Source organism: Callorhinchus milii, unplaced genomic scaffold (genome assembly GCF_018977255.1).
Source record: "Callorhinchus milii isolate IMCB2004 unplaced genomic scaffold, IMCB_Cmil_1.0 Scaffold5, whole genome shotgun sequence".
Taxonomy (NCBI): domain Eukaryota; kingdom Metazoa; phylum Chordata; class Chondrichthyes; order Chimaeriformes; family Callorhinchidae; genus Callorhinchus; species Callorhinchus milii.
Genome location: NW_024704746.1, coordinates 19,818,759 through 19,831,820, shown reverse-complemented (window position 1 = coordinate 19,831,820; position 13,062 = coordinate 19,818,759). Strand labels below are relative to the sequence as shown.

General features: G+C 36.1%; 1 protein-coding gene across 2 annotated transcripts in view; it reads right to left on the bottom strand.

Moving 5' to 3' along the window:
* Nucleotides 1-4,591: 4,591 nt before the first annotated feature.
* Nucleotides 4,592-13,062, bottom strand: part of LOC103174629 (paralemmin-2) — a 29,612-nt gene continuing 21,141 nt past the window's right edge. For both annotated transcript variants that reach the window (XM_007887100.2, XM_007887101.2), the window contains exons 5-9: nt 12,845-12,947; nt 11,828-11,852; nt 11,598-11,720; nt 9,914-11,038; nt 4,592-5,063 (exon numbers count right to left, since the gene is read on the bottom strand). In XM_007887100.2, the coding sequence (XP_007885291.1) occupies nt 5,017-5,063; nt 9,914-11,038; nt 11,598-11,720; nt 11,828-11,852; nt 12,845-12,947 (1,423 nt within the window). In that variant the 3' untranslated portion in view covers nt 4,592-5,016. The remainder of the gene's footprint in view (nt 5,064-9,913; nt 11,039-11,597; nt 11,721-11,827; nt 11,853-12,844; nt 12,948-13,062) is intronic.

Here is a 13,062-nt window from a genome sequence, read left to right as displayed (position 1 = left end):
TTTAAGTAATTTAATGTAATAACTATGGATTATGTTTATACCACAAATATGAGGATCAGGTATGACCAAATAAAAATATATTGGATAGCGAATAGTAATACAGACTGATACAGTCTTTAGATTTTAATACTTACCCTCATGATCTGCAGTCATGGTAACCATTCAAATTGTACATTAGGTTACAAACCACATTAAGTTATTGTTGGGCTTCCAAGTGTTTGCCAGACTGTTACAAAGCTGGGCGTTTAGCTGGGATTGACTTGCCACTGATTTCCCTTCGCTGTGTGAAACACTAGCCCCTGCTGGGTGCATCCTTTGAAAAGTCCAGCTGAAACCTGTGACTCACTGTGTGGGAAAACGTACACTGAAAGTCAACATTGTAGTTACTAAAAAAAAAATGCAAATTACGCGAAGTAATGACAGCAATAGATTCATAATGAGCTGACTTTATAAACTTTCCCATCCAACCACTTAGAAAGCTTAACTGCGCTCCCAGTTTTTTGACAGACTTGTGTCACAGAACTAAATATTAATATCTAAATAGGAACAAACTTTTGTGTTCAAACTTTTGTGTGACAACAGTAGCAGCAGAGGACCTTGTACAGAACCTTGAACAACATTAATATCAATTTGTGTCAACAGGTGACTTACTAAAATTAACTGATTAATATCTGACCGTAAAATAAGATTGAAACTATTTTTACATATATTTTATTTGATAATGCCAGCTTTGTCTAGTTTATTTAAAAGTATACTTAACGTTTTTTTTTAGATCACCTAAGGTACACATAAGTTACCTTTCTAATTACCGTATTGACTAAACTAAATGTTGTATACCAGACAAAATTTGCATTTGTACAATGTTTGGGACAAAATTGAATAAAGGGTGAATTGACTAATAGCTATGCCACATTATGATTTGATTGGTAACACATTACTTTGTTCACCTACAAAATAAAGCCACTACACTCTACAGTTTATGCTGTGAAGTGATTGGAGACATCCTCCTGATGTGAAAAACACTACACAAAATGCAAGGATTATTTATTTACTTTCTCAATTCGGTTTGAAGTAAATAGTACTGCACTGATAATAAACATTATTTGCTAAAGCTGGTAAGACTGCTTTAGTTAATTTTAGAGACAGTGAGAAATTGCTGAATTATATAAATAAAAATTTTAAAATATATATTTACATTGCGGATCGGACCAGTTGTTTTCGGTAACAGCATCAACCACAGCAATAATATTGTCTGTTGATTTAATAATTCACATCTTCTTAATACTACAGAACTCTACTCTTTAGCTAATAACTCGGAATTCAATAGTTCCACATTCCCAACACAAAGTCTGGAACTACATACAGCACTAGGAAAGACAGAAACATCATAAATAACTACAACTTTGAAACCAACTTGTGCACTTAAATTGCATCTGAAAAGCAATATAGTAAAGTAGCACAAGAGGCAAACCAACCAAGCAAGACATAAATGAATGTGACCATCTGCAACTGCAAAATTAAGAAGTTCAACATTTTCTTTGAGAGCAGAAAAGAACTACAATACTTACAATTGAAAGATTTAAAACACAAGCGTGACAGCACCTACCAGAAACTTGGCACCAAGCAACCAAACTGGAATCATGTCAAACAGGCTACAAACGGGTTAGAAAAGACATTACCGCTGTTTACAAAGCATCGAACAAGCAAAAAAAAAGACCTCGTACCAATTTGGATTTTAGTTCTAAAAGAGTTATTGATTGGATCTGTTTCCAGATAAAAAGGGATGAGACGGAAAAAGACAGGCACAGAATGCTAAAAGGCTAAAATCTATATTATGTCCCGGAGCAAGGTGCTTTATATTGTGGAACATATTCAAGAGATGTGGTAGGAAACCATAACAATGTTCACTTAATCTCTCATCTATTAATCATCGGTTTAATTCATGAAGCCTCTGAGCTGTTTGTTGCCCTATTACAACTGAATAGCTATCAGTTCTCAATTCATCATCGTTTAGAGTTAAAGCTGGTGAAGGTAAATTCTATTTAAATTTGGGTAATTTTTTGAAACCGGTATGAGGTGTTGGGCAAAAGGTAAATTGCGCCATTAAAGGTACAACACATTAACCAAAAGCTGTAACAATTTCTAATGTCCTTGTTGGATTTTCTATGTAGACTCTGTGCGAAGGGCGCTGTATAAATACCATTTGTTCTACACAATGGTCATTGGCAGGCGGTCACTAATCTGCCGACTATTGGTGAAGAGGACCAGTAGAACAACAGAGAAACAGAAACAGAAGGTCCACGTGGGTACCATTTCTGCTAGCGTGGCTATCTTAATCTAACAGATTCTGTGGTAAATGTATGCTTGTGGAAACAAAAGATTCCATAAGTTCACAAGAGAAGTTCAGATGAAGAAAACTGTTCAGTGCATTTGATCTCATTGTTCTAGGTTACCATCACTCCATTACAGACATTGAGCCTAATATCTGGCGTGAATGAACCTTCCAGGAAATCTTTTATTACCCTTCCTGTAGAGAAATATTTCCTGGTGTATGTCTTCAAATTTTCTATCCTTAAAGGTGTGGTTAAAGATATACAATCCCTGTCTGATAAAGGTATCAAGCCCAGATCTCAGATATTGTATGCAGAATTGATCCATCAAAACTTCGAGGTTAGTAGATACATTATAAACTGTTGATTCCAGAATTGAATTGAATTGTACCTCTTTCCAATTGTGATTTGGAGCAATTTAATTTAACACCATTGTATCAAACTACATAGAGATGTAGTTTCTTAGCATTGATGACCTCTCATTGTGAATATCATGGCCTATTCCCAGTAAGTCACAATTGAAAACTTTCCCCAAGGCAAAAAACATCTGTAAGTTGCCCTCATCATTGCATGCAGTGACATTATGTGTTGAGGATTCCCAAACCCAATAGTGCACGTAGATCAGTGATGGTAATCGTTGTAGATTGTAGCCGTTGGTAGCATTTGGTCAGATTCAAATAAGATCATAGAACCATAGGGTTATACAGCACAGAAGGAGGCCATTCAGTCCATTGTGTCTGTGTCGGCTCTTTGAAAAGAACTATCCAAATCAATCCCACTCCCCCGCTCTCTCCTCATAGCCCTGCAAACTTGTCCTCTCCAAATAAATAGAATCATATACCTACACCTATATCTACAGGATCTACGCATTTTAAAATGTAATATTCTGGTTTTAACTTTAGAAAAAGGGATCTGTTTTATCACCAGGCAGGTTAATAGAAACATGAATACATTCAGATGGGTATGGTAAATCAAAATCAATTGATGAGACTGTGTGGCAGTCCACTAATGCCGATCATGTTTCAATGCCATGAATATGTGATTTGCAAAAACCTGTAATCTATTGTCTGGTTCTAATGAACACTCCTGCTAGACAGCATGTGTCAGTCATTGAACAAGATGTCAATACAATTATACAAGTTATATAAGTTGAATAAGCACCTTCCAAATAGGTCAGTGTCATGGTTTTAGATAGAAATATAAGTAGGAAAATATATATATATACACATAACTATTTTTGTACCTCCTCATATCTTTAATTTTTACTGAATCAAACTTCTACGTGGAATTCTGTGCAAGTTTCTTTTAAGCAAAACATATTTTCAGTTAATGTCATTTGACATGACGCTTCAACTCTCGACAATGTGAGCTCAAAGTCCTGATGTGGGATATTATGTAGACAGATGTGCCAGCTACTGTAATCTTCACTACTCGTGTCACCTGACTAGCAATGAAATGAGTAACTAATTCATATTTTTTGGGAGTGAATTTTAGGTGAGGCAGGAATACCGGTCAGAGCACCAGGGAAATTTCATCTTTTTCTTTAAATAAAATACCCCCAAAGTGGAATCTTTTTTAAACCATTCAAAGTGGAACTTTAACGTCTCATCCAAAGATCAACACAGGACATCAACACAGTGCAGGACTGCACTAGAAGGTCAACTTGGATTAAGTGCTCAAACTCACAACCTTCTGCCACAGAGGCAACAACACTCCGAAATAACTAAAGTGACACTGAAATCTAATGTTCTTTGGCTGGTTGAAATGGGTATGGTGTCAGGTCACAAAGAAAGTTGTTACATAGAACAACTTGCAAGTCTGGAAGGCAGTAGCAGAATACTAATTTGAGCTATTATGAGGCATTGATGCTTCATTTATTCAGCTTGCCTTTGAAGGTTTAGTTTTGATGGTCTCTTCTGATCAATTTACCCCATCTTTTTACCTCTAATCTCATGTCCCCAAACCATAATCTTTTCATCAGGCTGAAAGTTTAATTCCCCACCAGCTGCCACTTTGCTTCAAAATAAACGCTCCAAAATAGTATGGTCAAAGGATCGAAGTTCAATGTATCTGAAATGCTGACAAAGGCATTCAAAAGTGCACGTTTCCAAATGACAATATATTTTGTTATCGTAAGCCAAAAAACACTTAGCTGATATATTGTTTAATAACATAACATGAAACATTTTGTCAATATTTTGCAGGAATTTGAGTCTTTTTTGTAAAAAAGAAAACATCAAATGTAAATAGTTTTACCAGGAGTAATTTATTACTCAATGAAGACCCTCTTACAAACTAAAAATAAGAACATAACTGAAGAGAAGTTTCATGAAAGCATATTTTTTGGCATAAAGACTAAAACATATTCAGTTTGTTTTTGCAGCTGTTTTAACCCATCACTAATTCTCACCTTAAATATGATATTTATAGCGCTGGTTATATTTGTGTCAGTGAAAGCTGCTGCAAATGTAATGAACCAATTTGAAACATTTTTTTCAGCCTCAAATATTTTGATTGAGCGTTACGCAATACATGTGGTAGCTTAGCGGAGAACTTGCAGCATAAGAAACTGAACGCAGGTAAGTTTCACTTTTCTATCCTGTGTGTACTTCTTTGAAGAGGTCCTTAGATTTTCCCCCGGCCCCAGTCGTGATGATCAGGTTACTGTGTCGTGGAAGGGTCCAGTTTACATCATCACCCTTTGGCCGAGTTTCGCCATTCTCGCTTTTAAGGCTGTTGGTTGTGGTGTAAGAAAAATATATAAACAACGTTACTTCTTTTTCGGGATGTTGTCAAAGAATTGTTCAAATATAGCAGGAAGAAAGGTACATACCACAAGCACAACTAAACATAGGATTAGTTGCGGAAAGCTGTTCGGGAACACCGAGGCTTGCCATGCATTTAAAACACAGAAAAGATTGATGTAGAAGTGTTAGAATGTCAGATTAGGAAAGTAGGTGTTAAAGACAAATAGAACCGAAGTGGTTATGAATTCTTGTAAATGAAGCAAATAAGCAACTTAATTCGATTAGTGCATATTGTTTGTGAGGTATTACATCTGCAACCGGATTGCAGTCTCCACACGTGTAATGAAGCTACACCCAAATCTTTATTCGAATAAAGAAAAAAAAGGCAAATAACGTGTCCTACAGCCTATAGTTTAGCAGTGAAGTCTTATTTAGTAACTTTACCATGTGCTACTTTATCCGTTTTTTGATAACAGAATCACCTAATACAAAAGCACTGAGCACAACTGCTGTTTATTCATCACAGCCACTGTACTAAGAAAAGCATTTAGTAGAAAATGTGTTCGAGCCATCATAGCAGTGTCTAACTAAACCGCAGCTATTGCTTGAGAGCACCTATTGTTTAGTATTTTAATGTTAGGCTACTTATGTGGAACATTATTTTAACTATGCATTTTTTTTACACAACATTAGATCGAAATGAGTTGATGTACTACTAGTTTGTAGTAATTGGTTTACATTAGACCAATTATTCAGAAGTTCCAGATTTATAAGATTTCTCTGTCTCAAAAAAAATCCTTCCAAGATTCTGTATTACGTATCTCTGAATGCCCAAATTCATGTTTGGTCACCATTCTTAAACAGACAAAGAGCCAGCCAAGTCTGAATAGATTAGCTAAAGAATTAGTTATTTGAAACACTTTGAAAGACATCCTTCAATGTTCTACTGTTGGTTACAAGAAAGTGAAAAGAAAGTTACAGAACAAATCTTTCATTGTCAGACACCAGAGCATTTTAGTATTTTGTTAATGAACCAGCATAATCAACCCAGGTACAATCACTACCACCACCCAAGCCATTCAAGGTAACTTACAATTAATTTTGATTTAAATCAGAAATAATGCAGTATTAATAATAATATTCCTTGCATTTGATATAGCACCTTATCATGTCTTCGAGACGTCTCAAAGCGCTTCACAGAACATACTGTGAAGTGAATTGACTGTATATTTTGTGGGCGAAACGCAACAGCCAATTGTGCACAACAGTGTCCCACAAACAGTCGTGGATTGAGTGAGCAAATTATTATTATTTATTCTGAAGGAATTATAAATAACATGTTTTAATCCCCCCTATAGTCCACCAGGTCCAGTTCTGGTTCTTATCTAAGTGCAGGGCGAGACCTCATCCATTGAGCATTGCCAAATGCTGATCATAGAAATGTTTCCTAGGCTCTCACTCAGGCCCCTCGGGGCTTCTCCTCCACTTGTTGGTAAATTTACTTGACATTTGGGAATTAATTAATCATGTTCTCCATTCATCAATAAATGTTTCCATTGTCGAGAGTAACACCAGAACACACTTGTTTGCTAAAGATCAATGAGTTTATTAACAAGCAGAAAATACCCCCTTTCATTAGATTGGGAGGAAAACTGACAGGATGTGCTCAGCTCCTTAAGGAATGTGTTTTATGTCAGTGAGTTCTCAATCTCACTAAGAACAAACTGGGAGCTACTCATGGCAAATACTATTTCACCCTTCTAATAATAACCCTTGTATTTGATATAGCGCCTCATCATGTCTTCCAGACGTCTCAAAGCGCTTCACAAAATATACTGTAAAGTGAATTGGCTGTATATTTTGTGGGCGAAAAGAAAAGTACATAATGTAGAGGAAGGAAGATGCAAACTAAGGCTTGCCGAGAGAAAACAGAAATTCAACAATGTTTTTATAGTCTGAACTTACATAAGAAACTGATCACATTTGTGCCAACAATCTGGAGAATAGGGCTGGGCTTCTTTCAAAGCAAATCAGCTTTAATAAGCAGTGGCTTTGCCTAAATGTTCAAGCCTTTCAACAGTTTCTACCCAACGTTTGTAGATAAGGATCTTATTCATTATTAATTTCAGAAGGTGCATTGTTAGTTTCAGCATTTTGTAAGCAGTGGCTCCTGGCTTTCAAAGAGTTGAACAGCGGGATCTGAACATATTTTAAAGGTTTTACAAAAGGCATGTCAAAACTTGTAGCGAAAAGCTATCCAGATCCAAACCTTTTCATTATAGAAAACTTATTGGAAAATCCAGAATAGCACTGACACTTCAAAGACAGGCTCGTCAAGTTGAGGACTAAATTAGTTCGAGTCATTTGCTATTTCCTTCGGTTGCAGACTTTGATTCAGCTCTAAAAGTAAAATTGATGTACTTCAAAGTAACATTTAATCGATATATTTATATCCACAATGCCCTGCTTTTATCATACCAGACTAGTTGGTTTTTGGAACAGATAGAATCAGGTTTCTGCTACACACTGAATCTGAGTAATAGTTAAGGGGTCCATTTTTCGCCCACAAAGTACACAGTCAATCCATTTTACAATATATTCTATGAAGGGGTTTGAGACAACTCAATGACGTGATAAGGCGCTATATCAAATGCAAGGTTTAGTATTATTACTATGTACCGTAGTTGTAAATGTTCATTTTAAGGAATAAAATACATGCAAAAGGCCATGATTTGCCTGTGGTCAGAACATGAATGTTTTCTCTGCTTGATTTGTTATGAATAAACGTATGAAGTATCTCAAATTATTCTTTTTCTGCTTCAATTTGTTCCTTCTTCCTAGTTGTGGCTGAATTTTGAATGGCTCCAGTTCACAAGATACAAGATACCCAAGGGAAGAACAGAGTAGAAGACACGCATTAGCCTTACTCCACATTGTGGAACCAAGTGGACATCTTAGGCTGGCATATTCTCACAGGCTTTGCAATGGGTAGAGTGCAAGCAGCAATTGCCAAGAACCTAATGTTGGTTTTCCTTTCATTCATTCAGCTGAAAAAAGATACAAGAAAAACCGAAGGGAAAAATAACTTTGAAAAGATGGAAAAATGATCACTCCTATTTTTTGCTTTGCAAACCTCTTCAATTTGCTCTCCCTGTGATATTAGTTTCATGTTACTCATTTGAGGATGTTGGGATGGGACTCTTTCAGCTAATGAAAAATGGTCAGATAAATCTTGCCTTTGAAGTAAAATATTTTTGGAAAAAATATTGCTCTTGACTCAAAAAGTGTTTCATCAAGAGAAGAAAGCAAGTGTATGTTCAATGAAATTCTTCTCATCCACCAGTTTCCATCAGGGGTCACTTTATGGATATCTCTGTGTGTATTTTTACTTAAAATGTACATTTTAATACTTAGAGACAATCTGCTTTTAATCCTTTTTTTCCAAAGCTTTTTGGTTAAACTTTAGCTCTCGCTGAAGTCTAAATTAGATTTGAAATGAACACCAGAACAAACACTGTCACGCATAGAAAACTAGACCTGTAATTTGTGTCACTGTTGTATCTGTTAAAACAATCAATTAATCACAGTTAGTATATTAAAATATGCCAAACTATCATCAAAAGATAATGAAAACATGATATTGGTACAATTCCTGTGGCTCTTTTATATTATGGATACTTTTACATTAAAGCTTAAATATTTGTTGGTTTATGTAATCAGTTATAGACCACTGCACAGTACTCAGATTTAGCTTCACGAAAGTAATATCTCACCATTTATTTCCTCATAGCTGTTAAGAAGTGAGACAATATCAGTGAAGGAGAAGATGAAGAATAAAGTTTATTCTCAGTAAAGCAAAATAAAAGTCAGCCGAAAGATTTCTACAATTCAAACTGATCAATTAGTGTGCATGTCCAAAGCATTGAATTTTACAGTGGTTAGATGACAACATGTGTTGACAACATAGTTTTAATATGTGTGATGCAAGGATTACGAGTACAAAAATATAAAACTAAAATTCATAATCATAAAGGATAAAACTGCTTGAGTTCTGAATTTACTCAATGCAGAGCTTCGTACAAAAAAAACTTTGAAAAACAAGGAGTTCCTGAGTGACAAACTAAATTATTGTAAACATGGTAAAGTATCTTCAACTGTGTTGACTTTAAAAAGTGACCAATTTTAACAGATTAAAACTGTACCAGAGTAACATGCCAAGGACCACTCATTTGCTCCACTTTGATTGCAATCTGATCAGTGACCATCCCTCTCTCTCTTTACCAGCACCTCGAATGTAGTTGGTTCTGAAGTTCTACACCAACTTGACAAGGAGGTGAAAGCCACATACTGTACTGTATTACTAATACTCTCTTGTGTCTCCTGCAAGACGTTCTGTAGAACAACACAGGCACCGAGATTCTCAACTTTCACTCACGAAAGGAGCAGAACTGAGCATCAGATACACTGGAGTGATCCAAAACCAAAGTGCATTTGTGTGCTATTTTCTTTACCAAAACGGTTATGCTTTTAGTTCACAACAAGAAAAGGGATCTTGGCAAACGATCAAAAACAATGGACACAAGTATCCGATTATTGACTGGAACAGAGTGTGTGATTTTATCATTTTTATTACTTTTCCATCTCTGAATTAAACTTTGTGCTAATGCATCAGTGACAGGTGATATGTACAATGACATTTGACATGCTTCTGCACAATGTTTAGTGATTAGTAACACTATAGGAGCAGGATGTTAGGTTTAAGGTACAGCTTGAAGAGCAGCTGGTTATATAGTTACATAACAGAACAGCAGTTACACTTTTGTTTGTCTTTAGTACCTGAAACAGAAGGGTCTTCAGAACTTCCAACTCCGTCCATTTGTCCATCAGAGTATGTTTTGGGAGCAGAATGGTTTGTAGCTGTATCCTGCCCTGAAATTAAAGTAGAATTCTTTGGGGTAGAGCTGTCTCCTGTAATTAGATCTATTGCAGCATTTGAGGTTTTGCATTTCTCGTCTGTAGATGAAACAGTGGCTGGAGAAAATCCTGGGTTCATGTTCCCATTCGCTTCATGTGGTGTCATCTCGGTGGCATCATCATCATTAGAATTATCATCATCGCTTATAACAACCAGTTCTGCACGAATAGCTCCTTCAAAAGCCAACATTTTTTTGGCTTCATCTTCATCATCTATATCATGATACCCCATGAAGATCATAGTGACCGGATCCTCAGTGTTAACGCCGGAAGGCAAGGAATGGACAATGCTGAACTTGATGTCCGTTTCTTCGTCAGCTGAAGAAGACTCACCATCATTGTCAAGGTCAGAACTGATAAACACAGCCTCTCGGTGGTTTTCCTTTTGTTGAAGGTGTATCGAATTCAACTGATTTCTGGTGACTGGCGACTCATTACCTAATTCACTGTGACTCCACCTGGAACTGGGAGACCTGGAACCTGGTACTGGAGACCTTGCGAAAGGAGAAGGTATCAGTGTTGGCTGTGGAGACTCACTGAAGTTCTTTCTGTTCTGCTCTGCGATGATATCATTGTTTCCATAGATCTGAGCCATTACTGGTTCGTGTCTTTCAATTGTTTCATTTGTGGTCATATTTTCATGAATCTCTGATTCTAAACCAGCATGCTCAGAAAAGGGTATTTTAGGAGATGGGGATTTATGATAGGGACTCGAGAACACAGGTGCATGACATGCTGCAGAAACATTTTCCTTTTTGTTCTCAACCTGTTCTAATAACGCTTCCACCTCCTCATGAGTCAAGTCACTGACACCATTGTGCATTGCCCCTCCATCAGTGCGCACAGCGTACACTGACTTAATCCCGTCTTCGTACACTTTAACACCTCTGTCCCTGATTTCATCAACAGTCACAGGTACAGTTGATAGAACTGTACTCTCTCCTGTCTTCATGTCCTTTTGAACGTTGATTTCCACAGCAAATAAAGCTGGTGAGAAAAGATGTGCATAGATTCGTGATTATGTTTCGAAATATTAGCGAGCAAAAAATCTTTGGAGTTTTGCGGAGCAATCCTTCAGATACTTTTGTGAGCTATCAATAAACATTACTTACCATGCATTATTTTGCAAAAACAAATACATATACATTTTGTTCTTTTATTGCATGCAGGAGCCAATCAGTTGTAAAGGATGGATAATTATTTGAGAATTAACATTTTATCTTTTTGTATATATATATTTGAAATCTCTGCAAAATTGGTTGTATGCAATTTAAAACAGCGTTGACACGTTCTGTCTGTACACACACTATAAAACCCATCCGTCTAATGTGAAATTTTGTTATAACAATACAGACAGGTAAAAAGGCCAATCTAGTTACGTTTACATATTTAGCTAATTTACTTTCCAATTGTCAGTGAGTCAATATGTTGAAGAAGGTGATGTTTCATAACAGATTAATGTCACATTTTGCATCTCAAATCTCTTCAGTGTGAAGGAACTGAATGAGTGTGAAATGTAGAATGAGCGTACACATGTAATGGGTACCTGTTTTGAGTGGCTCCTGTTCTTCTTGTGTCTGTGTTGTTATACTTGCTGTATGTTGCAAATTGCAGGGTTTGTATGTCTTTGGAAGATCTGGAATCTTTGAGTATATAAATTGGACATGGCCTATAGAAAGCAACAGCAATGATTAATATTGTGAAATGACGACAATACTATTCTTTTTCGCACAAAGCAAAGGTGTATGAAGCAAATATTAATGGTTCGCTTCTTACCTTTATCATTCTCAGCCTTCGTCGCCTGTGAGGAGACAGTTAAAAATAATTTGTTGTGATTTCTGAGAACTGAATGCGAGGGCAAAAAAAAATTATGTTCTTATAGTACATGCTGGGCACATATACAGCCAGGTTTTGCCTGGATCTTAAAACGATGCTGTAACCTATCCGATGTACAGACTCTGATAGATACTTTCATTCTAAAGAGAACGGGAGCAACATTTCCAACTCGGCATTGTAGGATATAAAAATGTCTTCTGCGCAATGTGACATCTCCCAGATATTTAAATAATTACTCTGGAAAACTCATACTTACCCACAAACTAATAGTAAGAGTCCCTAACCAAATCATAAAAAGGCCTTGACTGAAATAACCTTGACATTTCACTTTTCCAGATGTGTGATTATGTTTTAGATTGAAAGTCATAACATAACTTTTATGTAGTTCCATGTCAATTATGCAGTTAGGATAATGAGATTGCACCAACAGTTTGTTTAAGGATGTTCATCACTGTACATTTTCATTCCTAGTGTGTGTATTTGTAATAAGGCATGTGTCCAAAGGAAGGGAAGAGTTCCCTTTATTTCCACTATAAGAGGGAAAAATCCACTTGTTCTATTAGGTGTTCAATAAGAGTGAAGACTACTTTAATTTAAATAATCCATACATCCAATCTACACTTTGGCAGCAGTCCATGCACCCTATCTAACCTTCGGAAAGATTCAACTATTAATTGATGAACAGAATGGTCCAGTTTCACATGTTCACATGCACACACCACAAAATTGTCAATATAAGTATCAAGGCTGTTCAAAACTGTCTATATTATCTTGATTTATGCACCTACCTTCTGGAAAACATGTTCAAATTCCCCTTAGTAAATGCTAAATGTCTGTCTTGATCAGGAAAATAGATACATTATATAGAACGGAACAGATTATAAATCAGTTCGTCTAAAAATGTGTTATAATCCAATGAAAATGCCATTCATTTATTAGATACTTTGAATGCTTTACCTTTATTACATCTTCTGTTGTTTTCAGCTTTTCCAATAGTATTTGTTCATTGGCAGATATCTGAACCTCCTGGTTTTCGAGATTTTCAATTTCTTCTTCAAGTCTACAAATGACAAGGAATTTACATTCGGAAACTATTCATTTTACCCAGTTTTCAAACTGAAAGAAAGATTCTGTGTTCAGCTATATATTTGCTGGATCGTGCGCCAGATGAATTC